This window comes from Stenella coeruleoalba (assembly GCF_951394435.1).
Source record: "Stenella coeruleoalba genome assembly, chromosome: 2".
NCBI classification, from domain to species: Eukaryota; Metazoa; Chordata; class Mammalia; order Artiodactyla; family Delphinidae; genus Stenella; species Stenella coeruleoalba.
In genome coordinates this window covers 180,054,925-180,073,104 of record NC_137147.1, presented here as the reverse complement: position 1 = coordinate 180,073,104, position 18,180 = coordinate 180,054,925, and the positions used below count along the sequence as shown (strand labels likewise).

At 42.7% G+C, this 18,180-nt stretch overlaps 1 protein-coding gene across 1 annotated transcript in view; it reads right to left on the bottom strand.

The window, feature by feature from the left end:
• ZNF438 (zinc finger protein 438) overlaps positions 1-18,180 on the bottom strand; it is a 170,932-nt gene that overhangs the window by 8,643 nt on the left and 144,109 nt on the right. Inside the window, exons 5-6 of the mRNA XM_079915229.1 lie at positions 17,893-17,960; positions 4,883-4,966 (exon numbers count right to left, since the gene is read on the bottom strand). Of these exons, the coding sequence (XP_079771355.1) occupies positions 4,883-4,966; positions 17,893-17,929 (121 nt within the window). The 5' untranslated portion in view covers positions 17,930-17,960. The remainder of the gene's footprint in view (positions 1-4,882; positions 4,967-17,892; positions 17,961-18,180) is intronic.

The window sequence follows — 18,180 nt, the reverse complement described above, 5'->3', positions numbered from 1 at the left end:
TTGCACAGTAAGCTAACTTGCTCATGCCTGCCCGGATCTGTTGGGGATTACATACAAGGGTGGGGTCTTCACGAAGGTGGTGCTGAGTCCCACCTCCCAGAATCATTAATGATGCAGTGATAGGGAATGAAACGATGCATCAGAAGAAAAGCAAGGCAGGAGAAAGACGGCGAGGCCACAAAAATAGAAGGAAAAAAGAACCCCTAGGAATTACTAAAACGTCCAGCAACAGGGTACTAATACAATACTCATCCAACCATACAACGGAATACTGTGCCACAGTGGAAAAGAAGAATGAGTTAGACTGATGTGGAATACTCTCCAAGATGTGAGGTTTACCGTATGCTATCACTTGGATTTAAAAAAAAAAGCAGTGAGAAACACACACAGATCTATTCCTGTATACACACAGAATCTCTCTCAAAGGAAACTAAAGAAACTGGCCTTAGTGTGGCCTTCGGGGTGGAGCCACCGGGGGAAGTACAGGTCGGGGTGGGCTGAATGTGTGTCTCCCACTGAATGCTCTCGGGGCCTGGCACACAGGAGGTACTTACAAATATTTTTTGAATGAATAAAAGGAAAACGAAAGTTTCCCTTTTGGATCCGTTTTGCAAAAGGTTATCCGTGGGGATATCTGTGATGGGTAAGTGTGCGTCCGTACGTAAATGACTGTGTCCAGATGACACCTTGAGAGCATCTCGGGTTTTTACTTTCCTTGCCTACTTAATGATGAGAATTGCTAATGATAAGGGAAGTAATCGAATCGTCTGACAGGCAGTTCATCACTACCCCCCAAGGTTCAGCCCTGAGAAGCATCAGAGCTCATCCCCGAAGGACAACCGCAGTCCTGAGAACTGTTCCTCCCAACACGGGCTCTTTAAAATAAAACAGGGCCGTCTGCAATAAAGGTCAGTTATGCTACAATAACTACAGGGGTTTTCTTTTCTTTTTCTTTTTAAAGAGGTTTGATCAATAGGAGTGTTTAGAGAAACTGCAAATGCCATGAAGTTTTTTAAAACACTGAGCTGTCTGATTGTGGGAAGGCTTTCTTGGCCACGTGGTTGCAACAGTGGTTTACTCCACGACACACTTACAAGGCCTCTGCCAGATGGTGTGATCTCAACCCCGTCACCTGTCACCTACTAACTTACAGATTTCACAGAACTGTGCACTAAATGGTAAGTCGAAATTTCTACTGACATTCATCATTTCTGGAAATCCTGCGGAATTACCCGTAACACAGTTAGACCCACAGGACTCTGAGGCACTAAACATGGACTTTTCTAAACTGAAAACATAAAAGCCTCACTCAGTAAAATTAATTTTTGCACAGTTCTACAATGCAAATACTTAGCATTAGGATTTTAAATGTGGACTGTTTTTAATATGTTAAGCATATTGAACAATTATTTTGAAGAGTGACATTTACAGGGTGAGAATTTGATCTAACTGTGGATTAAAGGAAAACGAGGAGCCAATGAGTCCTTATTATGGTCTAGAATCTATGCTGGTCTTTTAATTGAATCCTTATGCAAACTCTGCAAATAAACATTATTGTCCCCTTTTACAGATGAGGCAAAAAGAGGCTTGAGGAAGTTAATTACATGCCAAAATCCACACAACCCAGGTCCGTCCCATTCCAATGCAAAGCAGTGACCTTCCTTCCTCTCCTTCATCCTCCCCTCAAAAGGGGGAAAATTCTTTACAAAATTGCCCTAATTAGCTCCAAAATATAATTTTTATCTCTGGATTTTAAGGAGAAGAAAAAAATTTGAAATAGCAATGGCTTGTCATATCTCCAAACTTCAATTACCATCAAATGATTCTTTCCAACAGCCCACTTATTAGAGAACTGATGAAAAGGTAATAGTCACCTGAAGGTAAAAGCAGATATTCAAAGCTGAGTTTCCCACTTCCTATCCACAGGGTTCTGACAAACCCAGAAAGGCGGCCAGGTATCTGTCCGGAGAAAGCACCGTGTGCGTCCCCCTCCATCTCCTCCAGAGCCCGGGGCTGGTGCGTGTCAGCTGCCCTGCCAGGCGGCGGATGGAAGCCGAGGGCCCAGTGGCACCGCGCGCCCGCATCTGAGCCAGCCCCCTCTAACTGTGCCACAACGTGGCCCCGCACACCGTGTTAAGAGACAGGAACACGGGGCGGGTGACTGTCCAAGAGCCGCAAGCAGCTCACTTCCCGATTCCCACCGGCATGAACCGAGGCCCGCAGCGCTGCTTCTGAACAGAGTTCTTCCCACCCGACCCTTGGCTGGTTCGGGCACGGCTGCCCCTCATTCCACCTGCGGGGACCCGAGGGCCCGCGGCTAAGCCGGAGCGGAGGTGGAGAGAGGGGGCCCCCCGCTCTTGACGCAGTCCCTGGCTCCAGGCTCAGAGCGAAAGTGTTGCCAAGTCTTGGCCACGAAAGAGCCAAAACTTTTAGGACTTGTTTAGGTTTTAACGTTATTGAACTGAAAAACCCTATCTTAAACTTTATTGGTTGGCATCCCTGTCCTCCCTCCCACTTGGCTTTCCAATAATAAGTTCCAGTTGGGGTTCAAACTGTTTCCCAGGATGGTCTCTGGTTAGAACAAGCATGGTAAAACCCCGGAGAAATCTGAGATGAAAGAAACGTCTCAGAACACAAGGCAGCTCAACTTAATTCTGTTGAAAAACCTACAAACACGTGGAGCCATCGCCCACCCGTTCCCCCGCATGTCCCGGCTCTGCGGCGCCATCTACAGGGCTGTACTGAGTGCTGGCGGGAGAGATGGTACCGTAAAGCGCGCTGGCAACACAGGCACACGGGTGCTTTGTTTCCAAGGACTCGGGAAGCCAAGCATCACTCCAGTCCACACATCTACGGCACTCAGCCTGCGTAGAGTCATCCTACTAGGAGCCCAAGTTCAGGAAATCTGACACTGTACAAAGGAAGCGAGCATGTTCCCAATTTACGTGTCAGGTGCTGTGCAAAATACTTCGCGCGCGTTATGTCCTTTAATCCCCACAACGCGCTGGGTCAGGAGTTACTGTTATGTGCATTTTACAGATGAAGATTTTGCAGCCAGCGGGTAACAGGCTGGAACTCAAGCCTTGGCCCGCGTGACTCCAAAGGCTCTTCCCAGGTCTACCTGCTGCCTGGAAGCTATTACGCATGGTGACAGTCACCATCACAGTCTCTAGTGGTAAGATCACGGGTTTGGGGGTTCAGACAGATGTGGGTTCAACTCCTGTCTCTGTCTCGTGGTTTGGGAGAGTCACTCAGCCTGAATGTTCCCCTTTATGAAATGGGCATGATAGTATCTGGTCGCTGTCAGGATTAACTGAAGAAAGTACGCATTAAACGTGCCAGGGTAGTGCTTACCACATGTTAGATTCTCAGCAGTTTCCTACCTTCTCTTGCCAAGAAGTACGAAGCTCCTGACATTTATTTTTGGTGGGAGGAAAAAACGCACAAATCTTGACCGTGAATCATACGGCAGCAGCACTGAACCCTTAAACGGGTATTTCTTTTTTAAGAGGTAAATCAAGGAAAGCGGGAGGAAATAACTATTACTTGTGAACGATGCTCCCCATAAACCTGTAAAGCACTTCTCTCTGACAGCTCACTTGTTACATCTGATCCAGCCTATCAGGCTCTCTTCCCCTGCCCCGCCCCCCAATTTTTGCATCCAGTTGACAAAGTGCTAAGCAGATGAATGAACAGTTCTAGTGAATAGGAGTGAACATACGTGCATTGTAAAGGGCTGTTTTCTGGGGACACCCTCTCCTCTTTTGTTTATACTGAGCATTGATGCTAACTGCTGTTGTTCTCCAGCTTAGCAGGGGACAAAACTCCCCTGGTGGCCCTTCAGGGGATGGGGGTAAGCCCAGGTCTCAGGGGTCCTGGGAGGGACGGGGTCTAGAGTGGGACTAGCGACTCTGGCCACATCTCAGGAGGACAGTGAGAGCAATGGCCACGGGGTTTCTCAATTCGGAAGAGAAAATATGGGGACTCTCAGAGGGTGGGTCAGGGCAACCAGAACTTTGACAGCACTTGTAGATTTCAGTATGCTGCGGTGGTGGTGGGGGATCATTAAGAAGTAAGTTTAAGATAGCTTGTTTATAGAAAGAAAAGTCTAGCATCCAAAGAGGGTCTGTAGCCCATAAAATTGAACAAATTAGATATGTGAATATGTCACGAAGCATGGGGAAACAAGCACTCTTTATGAACAAATTTAAAAGCCAGTTACCTAAAACATTAACGGCAATAAAAGAAAAAAATTACACAATGTGGTTTTTGTTCAATTCTAGTAGCTAATTATTCTTTTTGGGTCATATAATTAATGTCCCAAATGAAAATTTAAAAAGTACTACATTTAAAATACTTTTTAATAATGCTCAATTTCAGTGAATTTCTCCTTCATTTTAATTAAGCCCCCTGTATCAGTCCTCATTTCTGGGAGGAACTGTTTTTAATTTCAAGTGCTTCTGATGAAAAACAGTTGAAAACTATGATATATTCTTACTTTTAATGCATCGAGAAAGATGAAGTTATTTATCGTTTTGGCAAAAAAAAAAAAAAAAACCCCGAAAAACCCTGTAATGTGAGCAAGATTTTATTCACTATTACACAGCAGTCAACTTGGTATCTTTACCCAAATCTAAGAATGACTGAGTAGCGCCAGAATTTGACTAAGAGCTAACGATCTATGAGGAACGCAAAGCAAGCCAGAGGGATGCTTTGTTAAGCCCGTCCTCCCGTTATTCTTTTTGCTGTTAATACTGCTAGGATTGTGAATGTTCAGGTGAGTCACACAGCGGAAACCCAGAAGGCCTTGCTAACTGGACCGCATCAAGGTGAAAGCAGCACATCACTTCGTTGGACACTCTAACTCCCATAGGACAAATACCTGTGCGCGCTGTCTTTCCAGGAGATGCCGACTTCTTCTGAGTCAGCTGTTTCTCAACAGGACTGGTGAGCAGGGAAACACCTCCTGCAAAAGGGCTTTAGTGAGCTACATAAACGTCTCAGGGCAAGAAATCTTCCACCACCGAGTTACAAATGGACCCCTTCTGTTTACACCTTATATTTCAATATCAGTTGGAACAGTTACATATCTGGGATGACAGTTGGTGAAGAAAACCTTTTCCTTAGTGGGATGAACGGAAAGACAAGGTTTCAACATCAGAACACGCAGTCAGCTGGAACGACTAAACTAGGACAGTGCAGAAAGTTCTTGCTTTTGGTCAAAATACCATGATTATGAAACTAGAGTGGTAAAGATCACAATGTTTCAACAGCAGAATAGTTAAAAGCAAGGGACTGGAATCACAAAGATATTCTTATTTTTATACCATAATTTCAAAAGTAGATTTGCTGTATATATATAGAACAGACATCTTTAAAGAATGTGCAAACTGCATTTTAAAAAATGAAATAATGGTTCCACTGCTTTATGGCAGAGTTGTACAGATATTTTATCTTCACAACTCACACTGATTTAGGACATTTTTGTTTTTTTCTGGATCTTTCTGTACCTCAGCTTGTATGTCAAACAGTTCATGATTTGTAAGTACCAATGTCCAGCACCGCGTATCTCTTTGTTACGTGGATAATTATTCCCTAAAACTCCTGTTTGCTGAATCTTTACCGTTCCTCACTTCTTCAATCAAGGTACATCTTACCTTAACACAGAGAGACCACCTATGATACTGACACTTGGAAGAAAATAAAGAGAAAGAAAAGGAAGCACCGGGCACTGCTGGCACCAAGGTCCTGGGCTTGTGGGAGTTATTCCCACGGGGCTGACCAGTCTGGACCTCCGTGAGCTAACCCCCATACACTGTACAGATTCTGAGGTACAAAACCACGAAGACCTCAGAGTGTGAAAACTGTGGGACCAATCTGGACTCCTTTCCTTTTGAATTCTGCCCGGCTTCTCCTCCATCAGTATCTTTATTGTTCTTTGGATGACAACTACAGACCTGGCTGAAGGAAACATTCACTCTCGTCCACAGGTTAGGAACATGTAAGCGTTAACTCCCCATTTTCTCCAAGGGGATGGAGTGATGACACAGTCCACCTGCGTTCTCTTTTCCCCGAGGCTCTGCACGTACATAGGTATGTGTACTTAGGTAAATACTCCTGGTCCTGGAGTTGGCTTCCTGCCTGATCATCCCTGGATACTCCCAGCATGCGTGCGTCTTTCCACAGTGCTTACCCCGCCTGGTTCCCCTACTTCCCCCATGCTTTCCACTCCCACTGCCTGCTGCCTGGTGCTGGAGAAATCCAACCACTGTGAACACTGGACAACATCATAAATGTCAGGTTTCCAGTCTGAGGCTGCAGACTGATTCCACAGTCAGTTTCTTGTCCTAGCAGACTCCCTTCAGTCCCTCACTGGGACCAGCCCAGGTTTCTCCCACTGCTTGTCTGAGGCCCCACCCCTCTGCCCCACCCTACCCTTCCCCCATGGCTCTCTCTCTTGTCAGTGATTTTTGGCATTGACCTTGCAATGAACTGAGTATTTGTGCCTTCCCTCCCCACCCCCAAATTCACATATTGAAATGCTAACCTCCAGTGTAATGGTATTAGGAGTTAATCAGGTCACGAGGGTGGAGCCCTCATGAGTGGGATTGGTGCCCTTATAAGAGGGACCCCAGAGACTTCTCTTCCTCTCTCTCTGCTACAGGAGCGTACACTGAGAAGATGGCAGCCTGCCGCCCAGAAGAGGGCTCTCACCAGAACCTGACCACGCTGGCACCTGATCTTGGACTTTCAGCCTCTAAACTTGAGAAATAAATTTCTGTTGTTTGGAAGCCACTCGGTCCATGGTACTTTGTTTTAGCAGCTTCAAGTGACTGACACTTGGTGCGGAAGAGAGAGGTCACTGGCCCTGCTTCCTACTTCTAAACTCTCCTCTTTAATTATACAACACAAATATGGTTACTTTTTCCTGGGGTGGGGTCAGGAGGGCGAGGCCCTATTGCTCTAAATATATACCATATGCCCCGAGTCCTAAAGCACGAAAAGGTAAGAAGATGTGTATCTCAGAATCAGGAAATGGGGTGTTCCCAACACCTGCTGCACCCACACTTGTCTCCAGGCCCCTCCGCTGCCTCTGGGCTCCTACACCATCAGCGAGCCCCGGGCCTTCAGGAGGCCTTCCCGACCATCCCACCTGAAGGCCGTGCTCCACCCCAGGTGCTCAACTGTTTTCTTTAATTGTCATTCACAGCACTTATGTTTATAATGAGATTATATCACCTGTCTCCTCCCACTAGAATGTAAGCTCCAAGGAAGCAGGGGCTGGCTTTGTTCACTGCCAGGACCTCGGTCCCTAGTCCCTGTCTGGTACGTGGCCATCAGGCAATACGTTATTCACTAAATGAGTGACCTGATAGCTCTCGGCTGTATTGTCTTGCTTTCTCTTGTGCTTTTGCTGGACAAGAAACTATACAAACAAACCCAACAACCATAAATAATCCTTGGGCTTTCTCTCCTCTTCAAGCTACTGCCCTACCTCCTTTCTTTTCTTTGTGAGAAAATTTACCATAGGTAGAGTATATGCTCCCCGTTTCTACTTATTAACTCTATCTTTCCTCATCCTAAACCCTTAAACCCCCTTGTGAAGGACTAAAATGTCCCTCCGTCAAGAGTCAGATTCGGTGCTTAAGCTATGATCTCACTTCATCCTCCACCCGCTCTCGATAGTAACATCTCTGGGCCACGGATGCAGGAACTGAAACTTCCTGGAGAGGTCACAAGCTGGTAGGTGAGAGATGGGTGTGAACCCACTCTGGCCCCAAAGCTGCTCTCCTTCCGTTCCAACACACTGAACTTAAGGAAGGGGTTTGGCGATGACTCTGTTTATATTGTCGGTCTCCTCCAGTGGCTGTGAGTGCCACACCAACCATCTCGACGCTGGGAAAATGAAGATCCTTTTGACTAACCTTTTCCAATCAGAGTGTAACCCTCAGGAGAGAGCGCACGCTTCCTTTTCCTAACAGGAGTCTACAGCATGGCTACTGGAGACTCACAGGAAATTTAAGATTTTAAGGAAATTAACACAGAGGGAGTCCCTTCACAGTGCCCTAGTGCTTAAAAGCCAGGCTTCTTCCGTGGTGGCCTTCCTCTTCTTTTTTTTTAAAATTTTTTTATTGAAATACAGTTTATTTACAATGTTGTGTTAGTTTCAGGTGTACAGCAAAGTGATTCAGTTATATGTATACATGTATATCTATTCTCTTCTAGATTCTTTTCTGTTATAGGTTGTTATAGGTTATTGAGTAGAGTTCCCTGTGCTATACAGTAGGTACTTGTTGGTTTTATATATAGTCGTGTGTATATTTTAATCCCAAACTCCATGGTGTCCTTTCACAGAGCTTCTGATGAACAAACCCTCTAGGCCTATGTCAAAATGTAACTTTTTTAAAGCATCAATTACACAATCAATTTAATAACACTTTTAGGTACCGACTTAAAGAGGTTTTTTATGATGAGCAAAAATGAAAGGAAAAAAATCATTACTAAGGTCTTTTATAATTTCAGTTATAATATAAATTTCCCAGATGTTTTTCAAATCCTGTTGCTCTTGCTTCTAAAACTGAGGTCAATGAAGAACATTAGGACTGAATGAAGAAGTGTGAAAATGCTGAAAGAATTTCTAAATTCCTCATGTGGTACGTCCTGCCCCTTTAGTCACCTTGACAGAGCATCTGAGAATTTTCCTTTTTTGGGTGGTGAGGGGGAAGCTCCTCGGGGTAAACGAGACGAGTTGCATTACATGCAAGAAAGAGAACAGAGGCCTGGCTTTGGTTCTTTCACTTACTACTGGAGTGAGCCTGCGCGAGATCATCTTTCCTGGCCTTAAGTTTCTCTTTTTACCAAGGGAGGATTAGACTAGAGCACGGTTTCTCAAAGTATGGTCTGCCAACCTGGGGAGGGTCTTCACACTCTCTTTTCATACTCGTAATAAGATGTCACTTGCCTTTTCTACCCTGTCGGCCTCTGCACATGTTGCATTGATGGAGCAAAGGACGTAACTGGATAAAAGTGAACTCAGGCAGTGACAGCAAACTGTCCAAGCAGCCACATCCTTTGCCACCATACTCCCTCAGCAGAACAAAAACGCAGGATAAAATTTCAGTTTTCTTAAACCTTGATCCTTACGGGCCTTTTAAAAATTCTGTACGATGACACGGTTCATCCCCCCCAGAGCACTTCCGCTGCTCATTGAGGCATGACGGTGGCCACGAGCAACAGTGCTCATGTGATGGTCTGAAGCTGGACTAGCTGCTCTTCATGGAATAACCATCTTGACTTGAAAGAACATCTGACACACATATGTTGAGAGAACATATTCAGACCTGGGTACCTCGCAGACATTTTCTCAGACGTGAATGAACGAGCCTTGTCATTACAAGAAGAAACATCTGGCAGTACCCATGGCCAATGATAAAAATCATTCTTTCGAGCAGCATTAGAATGTTGGAAAACTTGAATCCATCATCAGGATATTGAAGCTTCCCTAGACTTAGTGATTTTTCAGGTAAGACTGCTGGTTATTTTAACAAATATGATTTTAAAAATATTGTATAAAATGACATATATAGAAGATCTGCGTAACTCAGTGAACTGTTTTCTAATACGCATTGCACGATGGACCTAAATGTAACAGAATACAAGAAGTACACTGACACGGTTTCAAACTTCACATTACAGCTAAACTTTAAGCTGCTACCTGACTCGTTTAAACTCAGGTATAGTTATCTGACACATTTTGATGTAGTAGCAAAGAAAATTATCCACAATTATCTGAAAAGGCTATTAAAATACTCCCTCCCTTTCCAGTGACTGTAAAGCTGGATTTTCTTCAAATACCTCAACATAAACAATACAGCACAACATACTGAATGCAGGACCAGATAGGAGACTCCCACCATTTTCAGTGAAGCCAGACTTTAAAGATTTGCAAAAAACATAAATCAATGCTAGTCTTCTCACGAATTTTTTTGCTTTGGAAAATATAGCCAATTACACAAAATATGTTATTTATGTTAAGCTGTAGTGAGATTACTGTTATTTTAAAATGAATTCACAAACACATATTTTTTCAGTTTATAATCTCAAATATGGTAAATCCCATTTGACACTACTGACATAAAAAAATCTTCTTTGAGTCCTCAATAGTTTTTAAGAGCGTAAAGGGGCCTGAAACTAAAATGTTTGAGAACTGCCGACTACATGAAACCTAGTTCAAGCTCTTTCAAGATTCTGATTTTTTGTGTGTGTATGTGAATGAGAATAGAAAATAAAATCTGGAAATGTCTTGCTTTTGGGTGATAAGTTTTTGTTTCCTTCACGCTTTTCCCTCGTGAGAATATAATACGGCAGATCCATGAGACAGAGTTGTGAAAATGAAGTGTTTAAAGGTAATTTATCCTAATAAAAATATAAATTATAATTAAATATCACTAGTTGGAAATGTTAGAATACAGCTTAAATAAAAATTTTTTTTGACAAAAATATTATAAATGTTAATGCTTTGAAATTTATTTTACTCAATTTATATTCATGGAACATCTTATAACATATTTAAACTAATGACATTTGCATTTTTTCTCCAATTTTAAGAAATATCATCACAAGATTCTCTTAGTAGTATTAGAATTTTTGAAAAAAACAGAGCACTGTTTTCCTTTCAGAACTTTTAGCAAAATGCATTCAAAATCATTTAAAGTTACTTTATCAAAACCAAAATAATAACTTGCTGTTTCTAATATAAGTTGGACATTGGAATTTCTGTAAATGTTTTTAGGGTTTCGGTGCCAATTAATTTAAAGACAAGATGTTCATTCAAAGCATGACTAGACTTACAAATTTCCACTCCTATTAGTAGTAGACTTTTACAAACATAAAATGCCTAGCCTGTACTTGTGGCTTGCATAACATCTAAATACCGCTGTCGAAATTCTTTCCTTTATCCCCACTCAGCTTATCACACCAACTATCTGCATAAATAAAGATGTAAGCACCTGCTATATGGCAAATGGTCTTGGGGGCAGATGCTCCCATCCTTGTGTTCATGTTGCTGGGGCCGCATACATTATCTGAACAGATGTATACAACCTGAAAATGTTGGGTCCCACGGTGAGATGTCTCCAACTGCTTCCTATCAAAGTACATAAATGCTGTTTGCACCTGCATTTCTGTTAATGATAGAAAGGCAGCAGGGGTCTGACACAGTGAGATGTGATGCCATGAAATACACTTACATGGTTAATTGGAGTTTCTGACAGACTCTGCTGCCGAGTGGCTACAGTGACACTGATACAGGCCAGAGGAGACGAGCCGGTGAGTAGCCTGCTTTTTAAGCAGTGGAAATCAGGCTATTTCAAACAACAGAGATACTCAGAAACCGAATTTACTAAAAAGGATATTCCAGACTCTAGCATTTTATCTCAAATAGGAGAATAACTCCCAATACGAGGTCTACCTGATAAGGTTTAGGCCACCCGAGTCATTTCCATTTTGTTCTACAAGGAAATTTCTGTAGGTATGTGTGTGTTTTCCATTTGTACTTCTGTCAACAGCATAACATATTAATACAGCAGGTTATTACATTGGAAAGTTCCAATTTCCAACGTTAAGGAGTTAACCAAAACCAGCTTGAAAATGTCAATTTGTACTTGGTCTGCAACATAAAATGGTACCAAAAGCCCAAGAACAGCACTTACACCGCTAGTTAAGATCAAAATGTTTCCATATGAATGTCACGTATTTAGAAACATAATACTTTGGTAAAACATAGGGAATGCCCCTCCGCGCCTTTAATGAGGTCACAACGCCACCTTAACCGCTAAGTGCAAAGCAACAAGTCACAGTGCTTCTCCCTGCTACTGTGCATTAAATGTGAGCGCTGAGGAGCCAGAGTTCACAGCGAGAGTTGTCTTTGTAGCTTTACTGACCTAAGAACTTGTGGTCACTTTCAAATAATACACTTATTACCTGATTAACGTGACACCGATCATATCGACTTTACACAAAGTTATTATACCTGCGTCCCGAAAGCACTTTTATTCTGTAACTGACTCTGAGATTTGTATTGCGCTCTACGAATGTACAAAGTGCATTCATACATGGTTGCGCCTCACTCGCGGATTCTGTATTTGTGCATTCACCTGCTTGCACCCCCAAATCCACACTGGTGGCACTGTCGTGGTCATGTGTAGACATGCACAGGCAAAAAGTGTGTGGCATGTTCCTAGCAGTAGTTGATGCTCTGCCTTGTTGCAGCTCCCATACTGTAAACAAGTGTCCTTTCTGCAGTCTATTTAGCGCCACATTTAAAAAACTTTTTTCCTTTTTGTTAGTGATTTCACTGTTTAAAACAGCCCTCGAGCATAGTGCTGATATGCTGTGCAGTGTTCCTAAGCATTAGAAGAGTCTGATGTGCCTCATGGAAAAAAATACGTGTGTTCGACAAGCTTTGTTCAGGCATGAGTTATAATGCTGCGTCTGTGAGGCCAATTAATGTCAAGGAATCAACAAGATACATTCAGTGAGGTGTCTTTAAACAGAAACACACATAAAGCCAGGGTTTGTGTTGATAGCTGACGAAAATGACCAAAGGCTCACAGGAAACCTAACCCTGCATTTCCCGTAGGAGCCATGGTGCAGTATTAGCTAATCCAGTGTTTGTGGTGACTTTACAGAATGTGACGGCTGCAAGTGACGAGAATCAACAGTACCTTATCTCATTGGACTGTGTCAGGGCAAAATTAACATCCCCATTCGAAAGATGAAAGGACTGAGGCTCACAGATTTAGCCAAGATCACAGAGCCTAGAAAGAAGGGCAGAAGAATAACCAGAGCTCAGCTGTCCAGCTCTTAGCTTGGTGTTCTTTCCCCAGACTGAGAGGGCTGCGGAGGGCAAAAGACAGGAAAGGAGCTCGGGAAGCATCTCCAATACCATGTTCGAAGGGTGAAACTTTAGTCAGATAACAAGACAATAAGCCATTCTTAGGCTGAGTCCTCATAAAAGGTCAACTCCTGCTTGGAGAGACAGCCCAGTTTTATTCATTGACACTGAGCTATAAGCGAGTAGAGCTTAGTTTGGTTTTCCTTTTTCCCCCTTTGCTCCTTGCTCATTGCCCCTCCAAAGGCAATAAATATTTGCTAAGTGAACACATAGACTTGACAACTTCAGCTTGGTGTTTCATAAAAAAACAAAGATTAAAATCTTTTCATAGCACCTGAGTAATATTTTTTTTAAGTGTTTGAGAGTTTAAAGCACTTTTAACAAAATTTAATATGTATTTGAGAAACCACTACATGCCAGGATGCTTTAAAGCTCGCCAAAAACAGAAAATTCATTAAAAAGTTTACATAAAGAACCCAACTGATACTAAGAGTCTAAAATAAGTAGGATCATTTTCCTAAACTTAAAAAAAAAGAACATTATTAACTACCTACCCCAAGTGTTCCTTGAGTTCAAAAATTCTATATTCACTAATACGAAAATGTTTATTTCTGTAAGATGTAAGTACAGCTTTTTATGTCTCTAAGACATAAGAATATGTTTTTAGGCTGTGCCATGATTATTTTTAAAGTATTTCACCGAATCAGAAAATCTAGGTTTTTTTCTTCTTTTTTATCACAGCTCCAAATCTGAATTCACATGAAAGACAGTAATGGCTATTGGCTTCACAGTTAAATAATGCACAGGTTTTGAAGACTAGTAGGCATGGTACAGAGCGCGTTTAGCTAACTGCAGTGTTCCTGAAGGGGGTCATTAAGACCCACTACTTCTTACTCGAAAGAAGTAAGATGCCTCCAAGCATCTGCCATTTCCTCAGCGTCATCTATTCTTGCTCTCACTGGACAGAAACATCTCTCACAATTTGATAACTACGTTTAAACTATACACATGTTATGACAGAGCCAAGGAAAGTGTCAGAAGACCTCTAAGACCTTTCTACTCACAGCACACTGGCCTAGGAAATGGCAAAACTGAATTGCGAAGCTGGCGAGTATCTAAGAGGTTTGAATGGCTCCAGCAAAACAGACTCTCCCGGGACCTAAGACTCTTTCCTGACCAATGAACAGTGGGACTTGTGTTAATTAACTGTGTGGGGACTTGACACTCATCCTGCCCTCTCCAAGGTGCTCACTTCAATCCTTAACTGGCACAACTACAGTCAACTTCTTCCTGGCACATAACGAACGTAAACTGTCCCTCTAACAGAACCATTTGGCAAGGCTGCTCACTTGTGTGTTTCCTCATCTGGCAAGTAAATCAATGCCTTTGCGTTTTCAGTCACTCTGGTAGTTTTCTTTCCTTCAACAAATTTAAAGTGGAAGTTACGGCTGTAGTTGGCCTTATCAGGTTGTTTTCATGCCTTTTTTTTTTTTTTCCAAAACATGGTTTATCACTTGCTACAATTTGCTGTTTTCCAACACAGAATGCGTGTCCTTACATTTTTATTAGCTTATCATTTGAAAATACCAAACAAAAAAAGAAAGTTATGGGAAAACCATAAATCCTATCTCTAAATCCTGAATGCGTGAGAAGATAGAAAATTGTAACAAAATAAGTCTGATGAACTTCTGGAGATTCTATAAGTAACACTTTTACACAGAAAGGGATAATAACAACACTATTATAATGGAAAGCTTTTAATATACTACAAATTATCTGAGTGATGTTACAATGTTAATTTCTTTATCCAAAATTAGGAAACATTTAAATAGAAGGCACTGGAATTTCTAATTAGTTTCCTCTAGTTCTTTCCTAGCTTTAATCCACATCCTGCGACCCCTAAACCCCACCTGACTGACTTCTACACTTGTGCTTACATCCTGAGCAAACGCTACCTCCTGTCGTGTTTCCTGACCAGCCTCAAACTTCTGGCTCAACCAACCGTTCTCCAAGTACGTCACACTCAGGTCTAGTACAGCATTTGTCATGCTTTATTCTGGTTAATTACACACATGTCTGCTGTTCTACTAGGATTTTGTGTCTTGTAAGAGCGCAGGCTTCTGTCTGATTTATCTTTGGATCCCTCACAACATCGGGCATAGTTCCTGGTAAGTACTGTCTTGGTGATCATTAAATCTGCTTGCACTGTATGAAATTTTGTTAGAAGATAGTGTCATATATGATGCCATGGATTTTCTTAAGCTCCACAACTCTGCTGTGATGTCCTACCTGAATTTCATACGTTAACGTGTATAATGTGCGTGTGTGCGCCTGTGTGCACGCGCATGTGCTTACAAGTCTGAAATTTGAATGTACTGTAATTTACAGACAGCCATCAATAGTTCATTACATAAATCACTCAGCATTTAATTAATGAATGACATGTGATCAGCAAACTTCTCATGTCCCATAAGTGATTATAATTGATGAAAGAAATGAAAACAAAATCATAATTTAAAAATCTGGCATTTTTCTTTGTTAAAAAATATGAATAGTAATCCAGGACACACAGAAAGCAATTGATAAATGAGTAAATTAATGAATAACCGGGCAATTCTTAGGCCTCATAGCTTTCCTTACTGATATAATTTCCCACGATACAAATTCTAATTTCTGCTTACTTTGGATTGAAATAGCTTTAAGTATTCATATATTTAATTAAGCACAATGTTTCATCAGAGAGGAAAAAGGGGGATGATCTAAAACTAGATTAGAGATCTTCTTTATAAATTTACAGTATGACGCAGGGGACAAACAGTCTTGGACTTTGATGGATCTAGCTTCAAATCTTGGCTCAGTCACTGAACTGGTTGGTGACCTTGGTTAAAAAAAAAAAACCTAATCTCCCTGAACCACAGAAATGAAGATTATATTGAACATCGTGAACATTAAATAAAACAATGGCTGTCAAGTTGTAGGTAGAGTGACTATTACACTGAGGCCCTCGATTAACTGAGATCTTTTAGTTATTATATCTCTTTGTCTGTCAAATTCTGGGTTTGGGGCTTACACACCTTTGGTCCCAGGAAAGACTGATGCAGTTTGTGAGAGCTGCTGAATCCTCGCTAGGTGTGAGGGCATCTTCTACTTTGGTCAAGTCAACGGAGGTAATAACTAAGCTTACACAGCAGCTCAGAGAGGCAGACACAAAACCAAAACAAAGTAAACCCTGAGGAGAGCAAAGTAGGCAAGAGGTGTGAGTGGAGACAAGCTTTGCTTCCCTGTGTCAGCCAGAAACCCAGCAGCTCGTTGCTTAGTTACTCACCCTGACTCGTAACCTGCTAGAGCTGGGAAAGAACGGCAAGGAATCCTGGCTTCGCTAGTAAGAAACCCAGGCTTAGGGGCAAAATAACTGGTCTGGCGGCCCACAGCTGGCTGGGGCTATATCCGGGCCAGGGCCCAGCTTTCCTGACTCCCTCTTCCAAGCAGCCACACCTCTCCTCGCCTGCTCAGGGGACGGAGGTCAGGCCAGCTCGGACACTGATCGGCTACAAGTGCAGAGATCTCCCAGGGGACACGCACCGGAACGCTCACGGGCATGCACACTTCTAACTTCTAGCGAGGGCCTGCTCTCCCTGTCCGTCTGCCCCCGTCCGCTCTCTTGCCCTAGTGTCTGGGGCTAGGACGTGTGCGATTCTCAAGGGCTCCTACTCTCCCTCTGGCCACGGGCCTGGATGAGAAGCCAGCCGGGGGTCTGCTCTGCGTTCACTTCCCATGAGCGCCCCTGGATCACGCGTGGCCTTTGAAGGCGGCGAGGCATCCCCAGCAGGAGGCAGCCGTGCCCATCTTCCCGTGTGGGCCTCCACAGGCGGGCAGGGCCCACGTGTTAATAACCACCCCTGACAGCAAGAGCCGCCGTCACCTCATAAGGGCCCGCTCCGCGGGGAGTCGTGTGCGGAGTGATTTACAGCATTACCTCCTTCAACCCCCACATCACCTAGAGCGTAGGGCTTACTTTCTTCATTTTACGGATTTATAGATGAGAAAGTTAAGGTCAAGTGATGTACCAAGGTTATGCACTGCAGGGGCAGAAATGCCTTTCAGACACAGACGCCACGCTCTTCACAGTTATGCCACCACCTTTCATTTTGGCAGAGCAAACAAAGAGTGTTTTCTCCAGTTCAGGGGTCTTTAAAGCAAATGCCCTCCTTTCACGAACAGCTACACCTTCCACTAAGGAAGCCCAGTTTTGAATCATTTAAAGGCACTATTTTTCTCACACACACATCAAACCTTCTGTAGGGAAGAGAATCAGTAGAGGCCAGGGAAAGACTTGAATTCCTCTTAAAGGTTAGACTTTGCCGTTTATACTGAGGAAAATTTAGTTATTCTTTATTCAGAAATGACTCTATCTCCACCTTAAACGGCTTTCCTGAAAGGTCCAGGAGCTCTTGCTAAAAAAAAAAAAAACCCATGATCTTCTTTTTAAAAATTCATATGGAGGGGAAAGTTTCTTTTATGTTTCTTTTTGTTAAATGGGTATATGGGAAGAAATGGGTCAAAAATGTATAAGCGAACATCCTCTCTCTCTCTACATGCGTGTTGTGTGTGCATACGTGTGCAAGAATATATATACTGTATACGTCCTTCTCACTAGAACACCTGTCACTCTGCTTCGTTAAAGCCAACGCTCTGTAACTTCATCTGGCATCTGTTAGCGCCAGCTAAATGACCAGCTGAGGTGCTGGCGTCCGTGAGTTTTACGTGGGATGAGACGGGCTGCCCTCAGTAAAGGGGACGTCGTCTGATAAACCAGGAATCCACAGACACTCAAGTCATTTACCAAAAGAAATCAACTTTCGTATGTAATTGGATTTTTGGTTCTTAGTTCCAGGAAATAAGTCACCTTATGGCTGGAGGACAGTGACGTTAAATGCATTTGTTAAAACTCTTTACGACACACACATTACCGGTTTCCCTGGCATGGCTTATCTTACCTTGATCTTTTGGTGGTACTGATGAAGCACTCTGCATTATGATGTCTTTGACTTGAACAACAATTTGCCTAAAAATAACCAAGCACAAATAATAATTAGAAAATAATTGAGATGCCATGTTAACACAAACGAAAAATATAAATTACAAGCTTTTTATTTATAACTATATGAGTAATAAAGAATGGACTGAACTATTGGGAAACTGAAGTTTTTATTTTCCTTCTAGTTTTTATACAGACAGGCTTTCACTGAATGCACTGGTGTGGGCTTGGAGAGGAGCAATGACAC